The 23,250-nt window shown below is 35.9% G+C and overlaps 1 protein-coding gene across 1 annotated transcript in view; it reads left to right on the top strand.

Moving 5' to 3' along the window:
* MAN2A1 (mannosidase alpha class 2A member 1) overlaps positions 1 to 23,250 on the top strand; it is a 163,746-nt gene that overhangs the window by 110,408 nt on the left and 30,088 nt on the right. Inside the window, exons 13-16 of the mRNA XM_058538311.1 lie at positions 8,046 to 8,211; positions 9,520 to 9,738; positions 10,467 to 10,589; positions 13,450 to 13,564. Coding sequence (XP_058394294.1) covers positions 8,046 to 8,211; positions 9,520 to 9,738; positions 10,467 to 10,589; positions 13,450 to 13,564 — 623 coding nt within the window. The remainder of the gene's footprint in view (positions 1 to 8,045; positions 8,212 to 9,519; positions 9,739 to 10,466; positions 10,590 to 13,449; positions 13,565 to 23,250) is intronic.

Raw genomic sequence — 23,250 nt, forward strand, 5'->3', positions numbered from 1 at the left:
CTGTTGGTGTGTCAGCTAGTGATCTCATTGTTGCACCTACGACAGTATTATCTTTTTTTTACTGGCGCTTCTAAGATTTTGCCTTTTAGGGGTTGAGGAGTTGGGAGGAATTAACATGATATACCATGGTGTATTTTTCCCCCTGTTTGGGGCTCACAGAATTTTTTGTATCTGTGGGTTAATCTCTTTCATTAGTTTTGGAAAATTCTCAGCTGTTCAAATATTTCTGTTCTGCTGTTTTCTCTCTATCTCTGTCCACACACATCTTATTCCACATGTTAGACCTTTTAACTGAGTTGCCCATGTTCCTAACACTCTTTTCTATATTGCCCATTCTTTTTTGTTTTTTTATTTCAGTTTAGGTATTTTTTTATTGACTTCCACTGAGTCTACTCTGTTGTTAAACACATCTGCTGAGTCCTTAATTTCAGATATTTATTCTTTTGGAATTGCATTTGGTTATTTCTTAGTGTATTCAGTTTCTATGGTGAAATTCTTCATCTTCTAATCTACTTTATTCATGTTTTCCTCTTTCCTTGGACATATTAATCATTATTTTAAAGTCCTATCAGTTAACTCCAATATCTGGATTATGTGTGGTTCTGATTCTTTTGTCTTTTTCTTCTCGTTGTTTGGTCATGTGGCTCTGTCTTTTCAGATGTCTTGGAAATTTATATTAAGTGCTAGACATTGTGTGTAAAATTTATAGAGGCTCCAGGAAATACCTTCTTCTAGAGAGCATTCACTCTTACCCCAGTCAAGGACTATGTTAAATTGAGGCTAATTCGCTCGATGTCTTGTTCATCTAGCTTGCCAAGTTTCCAGCTAATAGCCTGCTATATTCTCTAGGCCCTACTCTCTGGTGGGTTCCGAAATCTTGTGAGATATCTGTGCTGTCTTTTTCAGGAGCTTTCTGTTTAAGTTTTAAGCTTCCCTTTCTGTGCAGCCCCCAGTATTTGATACATACCCTGATAAGAAAACCAAATGTATACTTAAAGCCTCCGAAGTCTTCACGAAATGCCCTTTTGGCCTCTTTGCCCCCAAAGTGAGCCTCCTCTAGGCTTTGTACTGGGCTTTGCATGGAACTCAGCCTCTCCCATGCAGAGAATTTTCATGCCTCAGGGTGAAAAAGACTAGAGAAGGCAGCTCACTTCTCTGATGTACTTTCCTCTCCTCAGCAGTTCTCTGTTGCCTTCAAGCAGATGATTACTGTTGTTTTATCTGGGTTTTTCTAGTTGGCTAATAGAAGGGAAATCTCTTGTCTGTCATCAGCTACTCCATCTCTCCTGGAAGAAGAAACATCATTTATTTTTCAACTTCAATTTGATAAAAGAAAAATGCTCACTTTTTTCTACTTTGTTTATATTTCTATTGATTTGTAAGAGCACTGTACAAATTTCCTGAATTTGATTTCCTTTTAATTTCTATTCTTTAGGCTTATTTTTTAAGAGAGAAAAAGTTTTCATTTTTGATATCAAATTTACCATTCTTTTCCTTTACTATATTTTTCTGTTATGGTTAGAAAGACTTTTTGTACCACAAATTATATATTTATTTTTTTCTACTAATTTTGTATCTTTTTTTATGTTTTAAATATTTTTTTTTTTATGAGGAGATCAGCCCTGTGCTAACATCCGCCAATCCTCCTCTTTTTTTGCTGAGGAAGACGGCCCTGGGCTAACATCTGTGCCCATCTTCCTCCGCTTTATATGGGACGCCGCCACAGCATGGCTTGCCAAGCAGTGCGTCGGTGCGCGCCCGGGATCCGAACCAGCAAACCCCGGGCCGCCGCAGCGGAGCGCGCGCACTTAACCGCTTGCGCCACCCGGCCGGCCCCCTGTTTTAAATATTTTAATTCATCTAGAATCAATGTTGGCATAGTGTTTTAATGCGTCCGCTAAACCATTTGTCTTGCCCATCTGTTACTCTAGATATATGATAGAATTGTTTTGCCCAGATAATGATCCGTTTTCGTTCCTCACCTTTCTCCCAACAAAAGGATTTCAATGGGATTTTGATTGGCATTGCATAAGATTTATGAACTAATTTGGGGAGTGTTATCATTTTGCAGTATCTTAGCTCCTTTGCCTAGATAAGTATGTCTCTCTATTTATTCATTTTTGTGTCCCTCAATAAAGTTTTGTCATTTTCTGTATATACATTCTGCTCACTTCTCGTAAAATTAATTTTCTATTTTGACCTCTCTCCTAGTTAATTCTTAATCATCCTAACTGCCACTTTTTTGTGTGTGTGTCACAGGACACTCTGTGCAGACCTTTGTCTTATTACCTACCCTGTATATTGAACTTAACAGTTACTTTCTGTTTCTCTCTCCCCTCCTAGACTATAGGTACTTCCAGGACAGGCATTATATAATCATGTTCTTAAGTTGATAACTACACATGCCGGGAGGTATCTTTTCCTCTGTCCTTTTTTTGTTTTTAATTTAGCCACATGCCATGAGATTTTTTGTACATGTGTATATTCTATGCACTGTGCATTTATCTCCTCCTCATGTTATCTGAATTCTTGTTTCAGAGTATCTGTGTTATCACATTTGTGGTTTTGTTAATTTCTTTCATTTAGATTTATATATGCCTCCAGACACACAAAAAGGGTATTTAAGGAAGCTCAGTGACCTGGGTTAATTAAAACATTCATTCCACCATCCGGTGTGATTCGTGTAGCAGGGTCCCTGGTCAGGACACCAGGAGGATCTTTTAAGGGAAAGGAGAGAAATCAACTGCTATTGAGATTATACTTTGTGCCAGCTCTGAGCTGGGTGGTTTTCCAAACATTTTGTTATTTAACCCTGACAGCAATCTTGTCTCTTGATTTTATGGATAAGGATATTACGGCTTGGAGAAATGAAATAACTTGTCCAGAGCCTCCCAAATTCTAAGGGCCATGGTGGGGTTTTGAGCTTGAATGTTTCTGCCTCTGGAGCCCTGGAATCACAGAACTGAGTATGATTATTGAAGATCTCCAAAAGGCTCCCTGTGTTTTTAGTATCTTGATTTATTTTTTTCTGATGGCTAATATGGTAAGCACTATGTTTTAAACCTAGAAAACTAGGTGGACTATATCAAAAGGACTCCAGATCTAGAAATTAAAATTTTGGTAAACATATAAAGCCATATATTTCCATATTCAGAATACTGTATGTAAAGGCTACCACTATTCTTTAGATTATGCTCCACTAATAAGGCTACTTAGAGAAGATGAATATATTCTTGTTTGAAATGAATTTTTTAATATACTGTCATTGATTAAGAAGTGACGAACTCAGCTGTCATTTTTGTTTTTAACTTTCTCTGTGATCTTGGATCTGTCATTTCCCCCATCTTTGCAAACGGGTTAATCACATATCTTGCTGACCTTAAAAGCACTTTTTGAGGAATTGAAATAAAATAAAAATGATCTGATAAAACTGTAAAACCCCATACTAATAGGTATTATTTATAAATGATAAATTTTCTTGTTGGAGTTTTTGTGCATTACTCGTTCATCAGTTATTTGTTGAATGTTATTCTATGCCAGGTACTATGCTAGGCACATGAAGTTACAATTATTTTTCATATAACCTAGTGTTTGCTTATCTGGTTTTAAACTACGCTTACAGGGGACTTGCAAATATTTTTCATTTTTATCTTCCTTATACAGTCATAAAATTATGTAGTGTTTTTTAAATGTTTCCTTGAATATTGTTTTTGCTCACCTCGTGCCGTGAGATCATAAGATGAACTCTTTGGTACATATAGCTAGATTTTTTCTGTTCTCATGTTCTAGTTTATAAATTTTCTTTTGCAAATATAGTATACGTGAAATATTAATAGCTTTTTATTCATCCTGAGCTTCTTGACAAGAGAGGCTCTGGGGAGATCTTTGGCATCCGTAAGAAGAAAGTTCTTCACGTGTGAATTTGGAACTAAGGGAATCTCCACAGGAAACACCAGTTGTCAAAAAGGTCCCTGTACACTTGTCCTGTGAGTGAAGTGGTTAAGAAGATGGCTATGGGGTTGAGACTGAGTTCTAAGCCCTGTTGTGGCCCTTTTAGCTGGCTGAGTCTTGGCAACATACATGACCTCGCTGAACCTCAGTTTCCCTATCTGTGTAGTGGGAAGGATGAAAGGATGTGCCTCGTAGGTTGCGCCTACAGGTCTGAGGACTGGGCCCAGCATACAGGAAGCCCTCTGTGAGTGATAACTCCAAGGTCACTTTGACTAAGGGGCATATATATATCCTTCCACTTTGCCCTTCATCCAGTCCTGGAAGGAAACCCACGTAGTCCTATTCTGTTGTTCATATTGGTCACTGATAAGATTTACCTCAAAGAGAGGACTCAGATTGCCACAATTGTCTTTCTTAACGTGACATGAATCATTTCTACAAATGGGGTGAAGGAATTCTAAATATATTCCTCCTCAGAATCTTCAAGGACAGAACCATGTTTATAGTGGAATTCTAGTTCTTCCACACAGTGATTCCTAGTTTGACATGATCATACAGATGTGCTTCATTTTTCTCCATCCCTTTTTCTCCCAGCCAAAATAGATCATCTTCTGCCCTCTAATTTGATTGCCAGGTAGCATATGAGTGCTTTATCTTTATGAGGTGAGGGTTGTTCCTTGTATATAGAGAATTGAGATAATTGCCATAACCCCAAGTTGTGAGCGCTTAGTGTCATAGAACTAGGAGGCTGGATATGACTTGGTGACAGACGATAGGTATGAAGCTAATGCAAATATGGGGGAAATTGGGGAAAAAAAGTTCTGAGCTTCCTATGTAGTTACTTTCAAGGTAAAATAGAAATTATCTCCATTTTCAGAAGATAAATATTATTCTTTTGTTACTGTGTGTCAAATATTATTAATTTTCAATAAGCAAGTATATTATAATATGATACTGAAACCTTTTGGTTCCATTCACAACTGACAGTTTTCAAAGAACCCAGGTTTGGGGATATTGGCAGTATAACAAATGTTTGACTACCAAACATGATGATCACAATGAAAATTTAGTTAATTTGTGATAATGTACTTATTTCCAAAGGAAATGTAATTTATAACTGATCATGCTTTCTCTGTACTCTACTTAAAATGTACTTGGATAGGAGTTTGTGTGTGTGTCAGATAAATTTGTGCTGTGATGCACTTGAAGAACATGCTGTGAATCTCTAATTATGTTAAAAAATTATTTTCGTAGAGCAGCATTATACTCATTATATACTCTACACATTTAGTTTTTGAACAGATTCCTGGCATGATAATTACATAATCATTCAGTACAGTAGAAACATCATTATGGTCAAATACTAATTAGCTACTAAAATGAAACAAAACAGTACCTAGTTCACAGCTTATTATAAAAAGCGTTTAATATTGTACAAAGCCAAATGTATGGTTAAAATTATTATTTGCTTCAAATGAGTCTTTTTTTTCCCCGATGGCAGGGAATCAGTGTTCTGGATGCTTATTACCTAATTTATTGCTTGGGCACATGTCACATGTTATTATCAGAGCCTTTATGACCAGCTCTGTGGAGTGGAGTGTCCAAAGAACTTGCTAGTGGGAATTTTAGGCTCCGTACCTGGGTGTGCCTCAGGGCTTCTGCAGAACTAGGAGACTGACCTAAGTCTCCAGACTACGTTTTCTGGAGTTCTTCACATACCAGCCTTTGGGAACATGAGGTTCAGTAGTAAATTACTCCTTTCTGGGATGCTGGGTCGAACATCTTTGGTTCTGAGGATGAGTGGTCCTCAACTGTTTTTCTTCCCCAGTGCACCTTAAGAATATAGTGCAGTCCCATTGGTAACAATGAATCCTGGCAGTTGTGATTCTCCAGGTGTGTTTGTGATGGGAGAACAGTCAGGCGACATGTAAGCCTAGGTGGAGGGCAGTAGGGGGGCGCAAATAGGTTGACAGATCTCTGGTAAGTCTGTTGAGCACACCTCTCAAGGGGGCATTACCCTCGCTCTCTTTGAGAATGACTTCTGTGGGTAAAATGGAGTTTATTGAGTACTCGGAGGCTTCAGTGCCCTTTGTAAATACGTTTTTGACTACATGGCTTCAGCTGCTCTTTTCTCGTATACATTTGGAATCTCAATGAACGTTAAGTGATGTAAGTTAGGTCTTGCGATCCTGATGCATAGTATATAAGCCTAACAGGAATTAGAGACATTCTTATTTTCATATTATCACCTTTGGTATCTCAGAATATTGTTTCAATCATAAGTGCTTCTCCTGATAAGAAATTTACAAGTCACATATTTTATACATTTTATGTTACATCCTTTCTTTTCCTTTGTGCTTTCCTGTTGTCCTTGGCTTTAGTTTGGCCATTGTATGTATTAATTTTATTTCTTAATGAATGCTTTATAATGCAGTTGAAATATACGGGACACATATGTAGGATAGAAGAACACTGCTAGGCTTTCTGATGCACTAAATAAACGATGCTAGCTTACTTCTCCCATCTCTGATACAGCTACTGTGGCTCAGGGGGAGCAGCAATTGCTATCTGACTATTCTGTTCTGTGTTCTTACAGTTAAAAAATTGTATAGGAAAACAAAATACTTCAGATTGTAGACATACTTGCTGATGAATCAGTGAGTTATATTATAGTCAAACATCCTTTTGAAATACCTTTGATTTAATTGAAGATAATATGATACAAATTGATTATAAAGTAAAATCATAAATCTTGCAAAGTCTGCGGATTTCATGAAGTCAGTAACATGATCTAGAATGTTTCTACTCATAGGCAGAGCCATGAAACAATGAGGATCTGGCAGAGTTATGCTAATGAGAAAACCAAGGATGTTAGGTTCTTCAATTGAGAATTATTTGAATATCACAGAATTGAGAGAAGACTAGGGAAAATGATAAAGTCCTTGACTGTTTTTTACAAATATAGTTATGTTTAAAACCATCCTGTAAAAATTAAATGTTACATGAAGGATGTCATAATGTACTAGTATAAAATATTGTTGGAAAAATTCTCCCAGAACGCTAGTTCATTCATTTTTTGTTCATTCTAAAAATTGCACATAGTTGCAAGCATTGCCTAAAACTTATTATTATTTTTTGCGGGGGGAAGATTGGCCCTGAGCTAACATCTGTTGCCAATCTTCCTCTTTTTCTTTTTTCTCCCCAAGGCCCCAGTACATAGTTTTATATCCTAGTTGTAGTTCCTTCTAGTTCTTCTGTGTGGGACACCGCCTCAGCATGGCTTGATGAGCGATGAGTAGGTCCACGCACCTAGGATCCGAACTGGCGAACCCCAGACTTCCGAAGCAGAATGCGCAAACTTAATTGCTATGCCGTAGGGCCGGCCCCTAAAACTTACTTTAATAGTTTTTATTTTCCTTTTACTAGCTAAGCCTCAATCAAATCTTTCCTTTTTCCCATGCTATTTATTATAAAATTTTAGCCCCTAGTTTAAATGGATTCACCTCAAATGAACTTTTTTCCAGAACCAACTCTCTTAGAAAATAAGGGCCCCCTATATATAATATATACGTGTGAATTATGTGGTTCTACCTGGGTAGCCATACATTTTCACTGTGTTTTAGTGGTCTAAAATAAGTGTCAGAATTAACTGAGATTAATTATGGCTACATTGCAAACAGATGATTTATGTATTTTTTTTATTCAGTGAGATTACGCAGGAATCTGGATATTAGTTGTATAGGGCTGATTCTTTTAGATCAGTTACACCATATGTGTATAGATCATTTTCTGGGACATGAAAATATCTTTATTACAATTCTATGAATATCTTCCATTTGTATAATGTTTTATTCTTAGAAGGTGAATTATTTCATTACCCTTTGTACTGTGTGATATTTGTTGTGATGAAATTGCCTGTTCTCCAAATATTCCTTATAATTGGAATAATATAATCCATAATCCTTATAAGAATATTCCTTATAATTCTTCCCTGTGTGTTGACTCTATGACCATCTATGAGCTAAGATCTTATAAATAGTATTACAGAACTAGAAGTATTTTGAGACCCCAATAATGAAAATCTGTTTTTGCAGGTATCTTGTGATCTATAATCCTTCAGAACAAGACCGAAACTCAATGGTCTCAGTCTGGGTGAGTTCCCCCAAAGTGCAAGTGTCTTCTGCTTCAGGAAAGCCTGTGGAAATTCAAATGAGTGCAGTTTGGGATACAGCAAATACTGTTTCAAAGACAGCCTATGAGGTATGTTTTTACCGTAGAACTTAAGAGGCATCATAAAAGAAGCATAGCCATTATACGGTTCATATATGTATACATGCCTCCTTGAGCTATCAAGTTGGTATATGTAAAGTGGTTAAAGTTGAAATACCAGAGTGTTTAACTGGACAGTTAAATGACACTAAAGGAAGACAGATTCTATGTTTCCCAAATCATTAATATCTTTGTTACTGTGTATATTGCATGTTATTATTAGTATGTTATTAGTATGTATATTGTGTATCTTTGTAAGTATGTATATTGTAACTTTTTCCTGAACTAATGAAGTAATCATAAATTTTTTTGTCTAACTCAGTTTAATGATAATTATGCATATTGAAATTGGGATAAATACCACCCTTCTAAATAACTTTGGATACTTTCAACTTTCCATTGCAAAGCTGACATGAAAGACTTCCTAAAATAAGATTTTTTTTTTCTGAGATATAATTATGGAAAATCTGGGCTCATGTAATAGACATTTTTTGGGAAAATTTCTTTAAAGAAGCAATGTTAAACTGAACCCCCAAATCACTAGAAAGGTTGAACTTTTAGAGTCTAGAGTGCAGTTTAAACTGTACTTCTGAAAATAGCCACAAGTTAGGAATTCTAAAAGAGAATGACTTCTGCTTGTTAAAAGCCTTTGCTGGCTGCTCTTATAGATCCATAATCCTTTAGGTAGAAAGGAAAAGTGTAATACAAGTTTTGGTCAGATTTTATAGGAAACACCCCATCTAGAAACTGGAGTGGGAGCTCCTAGAAGGTAAGAGTCATGTCTTACAGTGTATGTGTTCTCCGTGCCTTGTTCAGTGTCTGCTAGACCCCAGGCATTCGATGGCTTGTGTTGACTGAACTAATGTGCTTAGTATTTATATTATTACATTTACCATTTTTATTTTTAATGTACTGAAATATCATAGTATTGTAAAAAGAGTCCTAATAATTAGGAAAAATCATTGTTCACAGTAAACCTTTACCTTCATGGAGAATTTCCCCCTCTGAGCATCCATTGAGAGCATTGTAGGACAATTGAGGATGGTCACATAGTTTCATGTATTGGATGAAAACATTAGTGCCTTTGATAATCCTACCAACTTGAAGTTATTAGGTTCCCTGGGTAAACTGAGATGCGGACACTCTTGTCCTATGTTATCAAAACATATTTATAGAATAGTTTTATATTCTCTTTTCAAAAAATATGGTAGTTTGTTTTTTTTTACTAGAAGTATAAATGGTTTTCCTTTCACTAGCTTACGTTTTTCTTTAATAAATTCCCTCCTCTATCTTTTAAAGATCTCTTTTCTAGCACAGATGCCACCACTGGGACTAAGAGTATATACAATTTCAGAATCAACAAGCTCAAATTCACATTTAGCTGAATATGTTCTGTATCATGGTAATGTAGAAAATACAGGAATTTTCAACATGAAGAATATAAGAAGTACTGAAGAAGATATAACTCTAGAAAATTCCTTTATTAAGCTTCGGTTTGGTCAGTCGGGGCTTATGGAGGTATGTTCTGAAATTCATAGGCGGCTTATCACTTTTATTGTAATATATGCAGATTACTTATGCAAAGGGGAAAAAGTCAACATAAATGGTCTGGGAGAAGGGATGGATGAGCTATATGTATCTTCTTGTGGTCCACAGTGACCACTTCCTCCTCACCAGTGTGGTCTGGGTACAGCTGCTCTGTGAACTGTTTGTTAGAGGTCTTCACGATAAGTATGGAAGCCATGATTGTTCAGAAATGTTTATGGAAACTTTGGAACCAATTTGACAGAGTAAATTTATGCCTATTGAATCTAATAATAAAAAATATGAGTGTATATTTGGTATATCACTTTAAGTATTTTTCTGGTAATTCGCTTTTATTGTACTTTACAAAAATATTGGTCCATGCAGATTGGAAATAAAAAGTAAACTTGCTCATTGACTACAGAAAGTTTGAGAAGTGCTAGTCTAGATTTCTTAATTTGTGTATCTCTTTCTTGCTTGATGAACTGTGTTCAGAATTTTTGTTCCTATTGTGAAGGTTTCAAATCCTGAGGTTAAGTATAAAATGTTAGATGTTCATCTAAGAATTATGAATATTAGAGGCTGAATAGTAGCAGTTTTCAATCTATCTTGAGGTAATTTTTTTTTTTTTTTTTTGGAATCAACATATACATGGAACCAGATGCAACATTGTCAATATCTTAATAGTGAGTTGCCTTAAAAATTTTTTTTTTTATCCTCAGGAAATGATAAAGAAAGAAGATGGTAAACGTCATGAAGTAAAAGTGCAGTTTTCATGGTATGGAACTACAAGTAAAAAGGACAAAAGTGGTGCCTACCTCTTCTTACCTGACGGGGAAGCCAAGGTAAGTGCTGATGAGCTGAGCAGTGAAGAAGCCCTTATTGAAAGAGTAATGAGGTAAAAAATAAGTGTATCTCACTATTTTGTCATCTATTAGGACTAGATGACTTGGTTCCACTTTTATATCTCCTTCTTGACACTTAGCAATTTGTAGTTGAATATTAGATAAATAGTTTTTCAGAGTCGGAATTCATTTAGGATGCTACAATGAACACGTGCTCTCCATGGAAAGAAGCTAGATTCGATTTAGGATTAGGGTGCGGTTGTGGTGTTATATACGTATGTGGCACAGCATATATTTAGAGACAAAATATCTAGCCGTGTCGGAAAAATAGATTGCCCACTGGGCCATTTTTCTCCTTAACATTTAGAACTTTAAAAAACAATTTTTCCCCCCACTCTTGACTATAAAGGTAGTATATGCAAATTCTGGAACATCTTAAAAATGCAGAAAACTGAAGAAAACAGTAAAACTTACCAACTATTCCAAAAGCCCAGGAAAATCACTGCCAGCACTTTGATGGATTTTTTTATTGTCTTTATTCTATGCATATCCCTTCTTCCCCCATTTTCAAGTTTTTTCCTCTTGTACCTATTTTATTTTTCATTGTGACAGTGCTCACAGTCTGATGGTATGTTCTTTGAAAACACAACTTGAATGTACCCTGTTGTGTTTAAAAACTGTCAGCTGTAAGATGAATATGGGCTGAGAATCTCATGTATAACACGGTGACTATATAGAGTTGATAAAATTGTACTGAATAATTGAAATTTGCTGAGAGAGTAGAACTTCAATGTTCTCACACGTGTGTATGTGTGTGTATATATATATGTGAAAAAAAAGAATTTCTTTTTGCCGCATATACACATTTTCTCCTGATAATTTACTGCTGTAACATTGTGATAAGCTTTCCTTGTAGCATTCTTTTTACACAATGCAGATTATTTCCTGAGAATAGCTTTCTAGAAGAGTCATTTTGTGTCAGTGAATAGGGCCTTCTAAGGCTTTTGGTACATACTACTTATTTTCCCTCTAGAAAGATTGCATAAATATTCACTCGCACCAGTGTTTTTTGAGTAACTCTAATATACCATTCCAAGCACTGAGAATTAGCCATATTAAAAGCTTTACTTGTAATAATAGGTGAAAAATATTTCACTGTTAAGATTTTTGTGATTATTAGTGAGGTTGAACTTTCTTTGTACATTGATTTATCTTTCATATTTCTTGTGTGAGTTTCCTAAGTTCTTTGACCGTTTTTCTATTGGTATGACTTATTGATCTGTAAGTACTCTTTATATAATGTAAAATGAATCCTTTTCCCTTGATGTGTCATTTAATTTATTATTTTATTTTTCTGTTATAGTAATTTTTAGTTTTTGTGTAGTCAATTCTGTATTTTTTTTCTTTAGAGTTTCTTCCTTTGCTTTTATGCTCATACAGGCTTTCCCCACTTCAAGATAAGTTAAATATTCTCCATATTTTGTTGCCTAGGGACCTGTCTCCTGAAAAAGTTACTTTTGTTCTGCAGTTTAGAAAAGACTGCTAACCAAAATCATATATAGATTTTAAGGGATTGTGTTGGCCACACTAAGGACTCTAGATTTTTGTTTTCGTTTTTTTTAAATCAGTGAGGAATTAAAGATAAACTGCAGCTCATAGTAGGCATTTCAGACAAGCATCCTAAGTGGGAGCTACATCCGTGTTTTCTCACTTAACAGCTTTTGTCATAGGACAGGTGTTCTGTTTTGGTTGATTGTGCTTAAAAAAAAGGAGTGGTGCTCCAGAATACCATGCATGGGGCGATTAGCTACTTTATTTAAAATTATTTTATCTTTAAATAGCTCCAATGTTAGATAGAAAGATAAAGAGAATTATCGTATGTTTACAAAGAGAAAATGAAAAAACATCAGGGGAAGAGGCAGCTGGGTGTGTTAGACAAAGGCCGGAGCCCAGAAAGTGCTGTCCAGGTTTCATCCCCCTCTGGTAACTTTCTAGCAATACAGGAATTAGGTACAAAAACTTTGTAAACTATAAAGTATTATATTAATTTTAGAATATTTTTCTCTAACCAAAGAGGTAAATTTGGAAGAAAATGACAGAGTTCTGAAAATCTTATGCTACTTAAGTAGTTCATATTGCAAGCCTAGCTTTTTATGCTATTGTTGAGCTTTTTAAGGGGTGTCATACTTGAAAAAATATAATTCTTCATAAATGCTTTAAATTTGTTCCTATGTCACATAAGTTATATGTTTGATTCCATTTTTCTTAACCTAGATTCTAAATAATGAGAGCTAAACCAGTAGTTGCCTTAGTTTTTTCAAGTTTGTAAATTTGCTTGATATTCAGCTAGTTCTTTCAAGTAAAAGGGCAGGATGTTTTACAGCGTAGTAAACCTAACTGTGATTAAACCGTGTTTCTGGATCCTGCCTCCTGTCTGCTTAGATGACTCCCTGTGGTCATCCTTGCCACCTGCCCTGACTCCTGAACATTAGGGGGCCATAGTTATAATAAATGTTTGCCTGGAAGAATGTCACTGCTATAGAATGATTGCTGTTTCTAATAAGTGACATATGGGCAATATAGGAGGATTTTAATTAGAAACTTTTATAACTGGGGGGAACTGTTCATAGATCATCTAGTCTAATCAAGTTATGAACATATTTATTTTCTGTTTTCAGCAATTTTTGTCTAATGAAAAACCTTATATTCAATTTTTATAGCATGTGTATAAAGGTTTGGTTTTCACTTAAAATTGCAAATATCAGATGATATGTATTTGCCATTTTAGAAACATAATAAACATTTCTTGGAAATGTTAAAAGCCAAAATATTTTTCTTAAAAATGTCATTTCCTCCTCAGCCTTATGTTTACACAACACTGCCCCTTGTCAGAGTGCAACATGGAAGGTTTTATTCGGACGTGACTAGCTTTTTTGAACATGTTACCCATAGAGTCCGACTGTACAACATACAGGGTAAGAGAAATGCAATTGTGAAACATATCTATACTGGTTCTTGAATTCTTGCTTTTCTTGTGTCATTTTTAATAAATTAGTAATTGGTTTTGGGAGATGATATAATAATCTGTCTAAACTTGACATCACACTTATTGTATGATTTAAAATATATTTACTCTTTGATAATCAAAAATGGTAAAACATTTAACTCCCTACATATACATGTTCCTTTTTTCTGTATATCTTCTCTTTCCTACCGCAGTATTTGTCTTAGTCATGAGCTGATTAACTGGAAACTTGACTTCTAGGATCTAAAAACAGTGTAGTGTTTTTTATTTTATAAAATGGAAATTATGTCAAATATTGCCTTCAGTGAGTGGATCACTGTCTACCACGCGCACGCGCGCGCACACACACACACACAGTCTGCCTTAATTATAGACTGTATTGCAATAGCAAATATCACTGGAATTTAACCTTAAAAGAAAAATGTTTTAAACTAGTTCTGTTTGTTTACAACTCTTTAGCTTTTAGAGTATAAAATCAGGCTATTGTTTATTGCTTTAAGACAGTATTGAGCAGCACCTTTATTAACCAAGTGATAGGAAATAGCCTTTGATTCCTACAGGAGCTTAACTGTGGGCCCTGGCACTGGTCCTTCCGTAGGATCTGGGTGGAGCTGTGGTTCCCAAACGCTTTCAGAATTGTACAGTTATGTTGATTGGTTTTAAATTCAGTGTTTTTAGAATGGAGTACTTTTCCAACCACAAATTTAATCCTAGTAACCAGACCGTTTACCATGGTATCAACTCTCTTAGAAAAGGACCTCATAAAAACACCACTCTAAATTTTTCTTGCTGTTTGCTTTAAATTTTCTAAGCTGAAAAAATTAGAAAAGGAAAACTGTTCTTTCCCTGAATCTTAGCACTTCACAAACTAACGATAAAATGTATGGACAGGGACTGTTTACTTTTTAGGTAATTGTGAGGAAGCTAAGGATACTATGTTCAGGGAATTTCTTAGCTGAAGTTCAGTTTTCTAATTTTGGTGTCTAAATTTAATTTTGCTTTTATTTAATTTTTTTTAACTTAAAATTTCATTAATGTTTGTCTGTTGTTAGAATTTAAGGTATGGACAAACTTTCTCATACCACTTCTTTGATGATAATGTAATATGTTTTCAGAATAACCTATGATTCATAGGTTGAATCAAGAAGTAAAAGGTCTTCTGGAAGGTGGGAAAAATCATACTAGACACTAACTTTGTGTCCTAAATGTGACTTCTACAGTTATCTGCAATTACTTTGCTACCCACAAGAAATTTGGTAGTTCTGAAATAATCTTTTATTGAGTTTCTCAAAACCTCTAGAAAGTCAAGAACAGTATTTCTGACCATCCCTTCCTACTCTTGTATAAGCCATTGTTTAACATCTCTGAGAGCTATGTTTAACATCATTTTCAGCTATGGCCAAAGATAGCATTTTATGAGTAGAAAATAGCATTATCATACAGGAGGTGCACTTATCTACTTTTAAATTTGCTTAAAACTATTGTTTTTTTAATGGAAAAGTTTTTCCTTAAGTACAACATGGCACATACTTTGGCACAGACCTATGTCATCAAGCTTGGTTTACCACTGTTTTTCATCAGTTATATTTGGGGATAGGCAGTGTCTCAGAATAAATACTGAAGCTGTTCATCAGAAAATTCCAGCTTCTCAATCAAGTATAAATAAGCTTTTGCTTTTATTTGCTTCTGTTGCTGTCACAGCAGCTTCTGATGTTTCTTGGGTTGTCTAGGGGATCTGGATCTCATATCGGAGCATGGTTTCTATAAATTAGAGGGCCCTCTTCTGCTGCTGTGTCTGTAAGCTTAGATTGCCATCATGCTTCAGTGGTCGATTTGGAAATTAATAGGCTCTGACTTGCCTGTTTACTTATTCCAACAAACACCCAGTCATCAGAACTAAATGCCTGTCTTTTCTCCTCTCCTCCTCTCTGCCTGTCCCCCACTGGACAATCCAAAGTGCCCAGTGGCTGACTAATAGCCCTTGAGCAGGTGCAGGGGCCACCGAGATTTAGCTGAGTCTGGTCCTCCAAGGTGGTGGTGCTGATTCTCTACTTAGTCGGTTAAGGAAGAGAAATTGCTCTGAACGGCACACTTAAGAGTATTAGCTTAACAAAAATAATAATAACAAAGTAAGTATGCAGACTTCAAGTTGCCTCTGGATGTTTCAGTGAGTGGAATAAACTTGGGCTGAAGTATTTTTTTCCTGATGTTAGATTTTTGGAGCTTGAAAGCAGAAAGCTTCAGAAGTTTGTGGGAAATGACAGATAAGTAAATTAGGTATAATGCAAAGTTAACTTGGAGTGCTTCTCCAGATGAATTTCACTGTACTTGCCTGAATTGAACCTGAAACCGGGGTTTGTAACTATTCTAAGTGATGTATCAATCTTTCTTTTTGCTTTCTCAAGCCCAGAGCGTTTATTTTTTTTTCCAACATGAAAGTAGTTGGTGGGAGATGGAGACACCAGATCACCTGAAAGGCTTTCTTCCAAACTATGTACTCTCCCATGTATGTATTTGAGCCCCTCTTATCTAATCTCCCTCCTGGAAAAAACAAGCCCAATTGTGGAGATGGAGCCTTTTCTCAGTAGCCTTTGTGACCCACTTCCATCTGTTCTTTTCTTTCACACCCACCATTGATGAGAACTCAGGTTGGCTGGATCCTGGCTCATTGGAGTTTTAATTAAATCACTAATCGAGACCTGTGACAGAGATGTGGAGTCTTCAGGGTGTTTGACTCTAAGCGTTCAAACTACCTGAAATGGGTTTGGTTATGCTGTGCCACAGCATCTGTACTGAGAAATACTTGAAAGCTCTTTGATGTTTTAAAATTTGGCCTCATGTAAACCAGGCATCTGGGTGATTGATCAAAGTGCATAGACAGAATGTAACTTTTCGTCTTAGGTCCAAAGAAAACTTTAGCCAGCTTCCATGCTTTTGTAGATTGGCTTTTATTTAATATTTCTTAAAATAACAAAAATATCTATTCTCAAATTTAACTTATTAAACTATTTTTGAATATATGCTAATTTTTCCTCCTTTAAATTGACAAAATACCATTATTTGAATGAGTATTAATGACTAGAGCCTGTATATTGTTAGTACCAAATTATAATCCAGAAAGAAGTGGGGGTTGGGAGAGAGAGATGATTCATATTTTATGATTACATACTGTAATTGTATTAGTTGACTAAACCAGTTAATTATATAAAAAGATTTTATCATCTCTCAGCAACAAGGGTAAAGAAACAGAAAATGAGTTAACAATATGGATTGTCTGTCTTTATTGAGTGTCTATTTATATTAAACCTTTCAAATTCAGTTTACTTGAAACATTCTTTTAAAAAACTAAGGTAATGCAAACCTGACAAAATATCCTTAAATTCCTCAATCTCTTTTTCAGTTACTATTTGACTCTTTTCTCCCCAAAATAACTTTTGCCCAAAATAAGCTTTGGGAGAAAACAAAATCAAGAACAAAGATCAAACAACACTTCTTAAATTCTATAAACTGTGTGGTCATTATTGATTTTGAAACAAACTGAGTTGAGAGGCCTGGGTTCAACCCAACTTCTGGTTTTGTTCTTGGTTTGGTGTTTGACTTGAGTTTCTCTATTTGTGTTCTCTCCAGATTCTGAAAATAATAAGAGGTGCAGTTTAGAGTCTCTCTCTTAACATCCTTTAAGCTATTAAAAAACTCTGTATTTTTCCTTTCCTATTGTTCAGACATTACATTCAAAAGAGTTCTAGAAATATTAAATTAGAGGAAATCTTGTGCTCACTAGCTTCAAAAGCTCCAAAAGATCAGAGTGGTTTTAGAGATTCCTTTTTTTTTTTTTTCCGCCTTTTCTTCCCAAAGCCCCAGTAAATAGTTGTACATCATAGTTGCACATCCCTCTAGTTGCTGTATGTGGGACGCCGCCTCAGCATGGTCGGTGGGCGCCCGGGATCCGAACCCGGGCCGCCGGCAGCTGAGCACACGCACTCAACCGCTAAGCCACGGGGCCGGCCCCTAGAGATTTCTAATGAAACATAATGCTTTGCCTTTTATCAAGTTAAATAAGAAATCCATTTTATGGCAACCATAATTTAATGAAATGCCCTTTTGGAACTATTTTAGGATTTCTAAAAGATTATTTAGTTTGCAGAAAATAACATTTTTCTGGAGGAAAAGGTGGGAAAAGTGGGGACTAATTCTTCTTGTAGTGTGATCATCTTTCATTAGATTGAAGCTTTAAGTGTTGCCAAATAGGCTACTTTAGCTTTTGTCCTTAATCTTGGATTAGAAGATAAAATATGATACATGCAAAAGCCCCTGTATCCCCATATGTAGTATTTGATATTGTACTGTCACAAAAAGTACATACATTGCAGTGACATAATGATCAGTAAGTGACATTTGCTAGCTGTGGCTTCATTTGTCTTCAGAGCTGTAATTATTAGACTTTGGTGCCCTGGTTTTCTGACATCAGCAGCTACTTTGAAGAATTAGGTTGCTATGGGTTACCAATGTGTCATCTACATTTTTACTGGCACAAGGTTCAGGTTTCAGATCTGTTGTAATATATGCCTTTAAGGTTTCCCCCGCCCCAGGACTGTATTCGCCTAGGCAGGTGTTTGTAAGTGAATGAGTATGTGTGTGTAAACCATGTTTCTGCCCTTAGGAGAAATATCTTAAATGCAATACTTTTGCCTATTTTCCATCAACATGTTATGAGTACTGTATGTAATGGATCTCTCTGAAAGAAAGCAAGTAGCCTGGAGGTAAGATGTAATGAACTGCCATCAAAAAGTATGAAAGGAAAGACTTTCCTTTGACTGACTGATAATTTCCTTGCATGGGCATATTTGGCAATCAACGAGAGATTGCTTCATTTTTTCCTGTTTGGAGTACGTAACCTAAATTGGATTCATAACATGTCCCTTGACTTTTAGAAAGTCGAAATGAGCTTCATCTAGTTAAACATATAAGAGAATCACATTGGGAATTAGAGATCTGAATCCTTAACTTCACCTCTAAGCAAACTGGAGTGACCTTGAGTTTGTCCTTTAATTTCTTAGGGACTTGGTTTCTTAAACTATAGAAAGACTAGATGGTCAATTCAGTATAATCATGAAGAGTCTTCACAAAACTTAGTATCACACAAAGTCTCTCTGGTGCTTGACTCCCTGCTTCTAAATTCATCTCCTAAGGACGCTTGAATCTGGGGCTCCCATCCCTGGAGTCCTTCCCCTTGTAAACAAGGTCTCAGAGCTCCACTGAAGTTGTTTTTATTTCCATAAAAAGATTCATGAGGATATTAAAATAGTTTGCAATCAGTCTCTCATTTTTTCCCAAGACTACATTCCATATTTAGTTTAAGAGTAAAAAGCATTAAGTAAGTTATGGCTAGGCAGCCTTAGGTAATTAAAACATTTTTGGAATATCATAATATGCAATTGACTGCTCAGGATTTTTTTCCTGTTAATTGGAACTTTTAAAAATTGAAATAAGTAGCTATGTGTCGAATCTGATTATTCCCTACCGGCATGAAAGAGGTTATTTTAAGGGCCTATAGGCACATTCTGGTTACACAAATTCAGAACTCAGAGGTTATCTTGGGGGCTGTTTGACAGCAGCTGTTGCATTGAAGGCATAGCTCTTAGCAGGGAAACAGCATCCCCCACAAATGTGTGTTGTTCTAAACTCAGATGAAGGGCTCAGGGATGGGAAACATAAGGGGACGTGTGATGGTTAAGAGCTCAGACTCCGGAGTCAGTCCACCTGCATTTCATTCCCAGCTCTGCCCTTACCAGCTGTTTGACTTTGTGCAAGTTATTACCTATCTGGCCTTGGTTTCATCATCGTGAAAATGGTGACAATAATAGAGTCTACTTTTTCATAGGAGTGTTGGAGGTTTAACTGAGTTGATATGCGTAAAGCCCAGCACATGCTAAGTGTTGTATCTCCTTAAGAAGATGTGTGAGCCAGATGAGTTAGATAATAAGTGTTTCTGAGAGAGAGTGGTCATTGAGGAGTGGGGCCGTTGGAAAGGTATGATCAAGGAAGTGAGTTATTGAGATAATAGGTCTTGGAGAAATGTTATTTTAATGGGCAGAAAGAAGGAAAAGAATATCACAAAGCATGAAGTGGGGTTGATTAGATCAAATTCCCTTGTTCCTATAAGAATTTGAAGAACTCTGTGTCCATTACATATTTTTAAGTTGACATCTAGTTTTTCTTTATACATTTAAATTGCAAAAGATGTTATTTTTGGCATATTGTAAATATTGACATTTTAAAATAAGCCTATCCAATGGGTAGCGATTTAATACTAAATTATGCATTGTTTAAAAGCCTGAACAAGCTTTTCAACAGTCAAATTTCACGTCATTATTTTCTCCTTAAACTCATATTTCCATTCTACTTCCCCCACAGAATTTTATCTTAATGTAACATTTTTATATTTGAGGGTCTTGTTATTGGTCAACCTGTCATTACTCTTTAGAAAGAAATATATGTATGTGTATATAAATTTAAATTTTAAAATTCTGGCATCCTAAAACTCGAGGTATTAAATTTCTTCTGGATTGAGTTATAAAAATTATTAATAGTATACAATGGATGAAAACAATCTAAATGTATTACCATTTCAATCATTTATTTTATAAACCTTAATGGAAACATTTCTCTCAATGAGATGGATTGTACCCTTTGTACTACTAAATGTTCACATATCCATTGGTGAATGTTATTTTATTTGAGGTTGGTTTCAGCATCGATTTTATTCTTACTTTTTATTTTCATAAATGTAAGGCAAAAGAATGTTGTAAATAAATAAGTAGGTGAGAATAGAAGGAGTTTTGTTACAGGAATGTCATTCAATTTCTTGAACTCCTTCTGAGTTATATTCTGTAAATCAGAGTGATCTATTGTCAAACATTAATTTTATTCAATTATTTTTAGTGATCTACTGCTTGACAACTTGATTAGGTACACCTTTAATTCTGTTGAAAGCAAACAATTGGAAACCATGTGTTTTACAAAAATATTTGTTCCCCAGTAATTAAAGTTCAGTCAGACACCAATATTTCAAATTGTCTTTGTTCAGCCCCCACTGGAGTTAGGGTGGGTGAGGGTATGCTGCTGCTTTTTTCGTTTTTTGTAAGTTGGGAGAAGGAATAGTGAAAGTGTGGTACAAAAAGAAAAAGAAGACCCACATGCCTCCGTGGCGGGTCTGTTTCAGGCAGATCAGCTTGAGGAATGAGAATATACGGAATCTGAGTTTCCTGCCTAAAGGCGCCTTAGAAAAGAGCATGTTTGCAAGAACAGAAAGTAGCAGTAGTTCAGAATGACTGTCAGTGTGGAGCGTATGCAGACAGACCATCGCGATTATTCCTGTGTTCTTCCCTCCCTGTCCCAGACCAACACAGGCCTGGATTGTGGGAAAGGTGACTGAAAGCTTTCGAGTTGTAAGCTGTTGTGTTCACCTTCCAGGGGAGGGATTTAGTTAGACCTTGTCTGTTTTGGATTAAAAAAATGTCACTGATGTAGATGTTGTGTTCCCTCCAAAGCAGAGCTTTCAAAAAACCTGTTAGCCTTCTCAAGTATATCATGCTTAATTGGTGTAATCTTTTACCAAAATTTGCAATCCGTATGATCAAAATGCTATACCTTTCCTATTATGCATTTATTTTTATGTCATTGTGAGAATTACTGAAATGAAAAGCATAAAATATGTAGACTAGTGCCTAGGTCATATATTGATCAGTAAATAGTGGTAGTTATTTATCTAGTGCTTTATAAATAAAACAAAGTGGTACATCATCATTTTCTTAAATTTGAGACTTGGAATGAAATTTACTAAAATTTGTTTTCATGAAGCAGATGTTAAAATTTTTACTTGTGGAGAAATAATCAATGCGAAATTTACAGACCTGGAAATCAGCAAGCACCTCAGAGGATAAATTAGATGTTATAACGGATGATAAGTTGAATAAGTTAACCTGGAAAAAGGGTCATCTGATTGTGGGAATTATTACCATTTTTATTCTTTGTACTTTCAGATATGAGTACAGTTTTTAAAAATATAGTCATGATAATACAGTCATCCCTCACTATCCGAGGGAGATTGGTTCCAGGACACCCTCCACCCACTTAAAACCAAAACCTGTGGATGCTCAAGTCTTTTATATAAAATGGTGTAGTATTTGCACATAAGCTATGCACTTCTTCCTGTATATTTTAAGTCATCTCTAGATTACTAATAATACCTAATACAGTGTAAATGTTATACAAATAGCTGTTGTATTGTTTAGGGAATAACGACAAGAAAAAGAAGTCTGTATATGTTCAGTACAGACGCAACCATTGTAGCCTTTTGATCCACGGTTGTTGACTCCATGGATGCGGAGCCTGTGGATATAGAGGGCCAGCTCTATTTGCTTTTTTTTTTTTTTTTTATTGTTTTTCTCCCAAAGCCCCAGTAGATAGTTGTATGTCATAGCTGCACATCCTTCCAGTTGCTGTATGTGGGACACGGCCTCAGCATGGCCAGAGAAGCGGTGTGTCAGTGCACGCCCAGGATCCGAACCCAGGCCGCCAGCAGCGGAGCGCGTGCACTTAACCACTAAGCCACGGGGCCGGCCCTCTATTTGCTTTTTAGAAACATCATCTCCATGTTGACCTACTAAATTTATCATTGTTGTGAGAATTGTCATTTAAGTGTATGTATTGAACTAAGTGTGTATTAATTAATAGCCATAAGTGTCAAATCCCAGTTAAGTTGGATAAGTTCACAAAAACAATGTCACAAAAGTAAGTACATAATGGGAAAGATATTTTTTTATTTTTGACGATTTAAATACTAAACAAAATACTCCCAAAATTGGACGTGAGCTATTCAAAATTACAAGCCCTGGTTTTTCATGACAGCTATTACTGTCCTACTTCTGCTTTGAGTCGATGGCTCAGTCACCCTCTCTGTTTAGACACAGATTGAAGGAAAAGGGATGAGGACAACAATACATAGCAGGGTTCCATTTTTGCCCAAGAGTCCACATTTTAAGGACACTCACTGAAGACCTTGCTTTGAATCTTAGACAGATTTTTTGAGGATTTATTTTATATGATTTTCTGTCTATGCACATTTCAATTAAACTTTTGTTTGAAGGCTTAAACACCTGTGTTAGGATTCTCACCATCACTTTTAATTGTCCTACGTGGGTGTGGGCCGGTTACTATTATTCCATTTGATCTAATGACTTGTCCTAATCACACACTGAATGCCACTAATAGGATATTGGATTCTTGCTGGAGTAAGAGAGAGGCTCTCTTTTGCTCTTTCTCCCAAGCTGCTGCTTCTCATTCCTGTAACCATTTGAGTGTGGTGAGAGTGGTGTCTGATTTATCAGGTATATTCTTTGGAAAAGTATACTTTGCATTTCAAAATTGCTGGAATCAGGTGATCTAGAGAGGTGGAGAGGATTGGACCCTCTGAAATTCTGCAGTTCGGGGCTGAATTAGGCTGTTTACATAGATTTTATAATGAGCTAACAGGTGCAGAGAGTAGATTTTGCAGAGGAAATGACACCTAGGATTCTCCAAAGGCCATCAGTTGCTGCTCAGAGCCATGACTTCAGGCTTTCCATCCGCATTACT

The sequence above is a fragment of the Diceros bicornis genome, chromosome 1 (assembly GCF_020826845.1).
Source record: "Diceros bicornis minor isolate mBicDic1 chromosome 1, mDicBic1.mat.cur, whole genome shotgun sequence".
Classification (NCBI taxonomy): domain Eukaryota; kingdom Metazoa; phylum Chordata; class Mammalia; order Perissodactyla; family Rhinocerotidae; genus Diceros; species Diceros bicornis.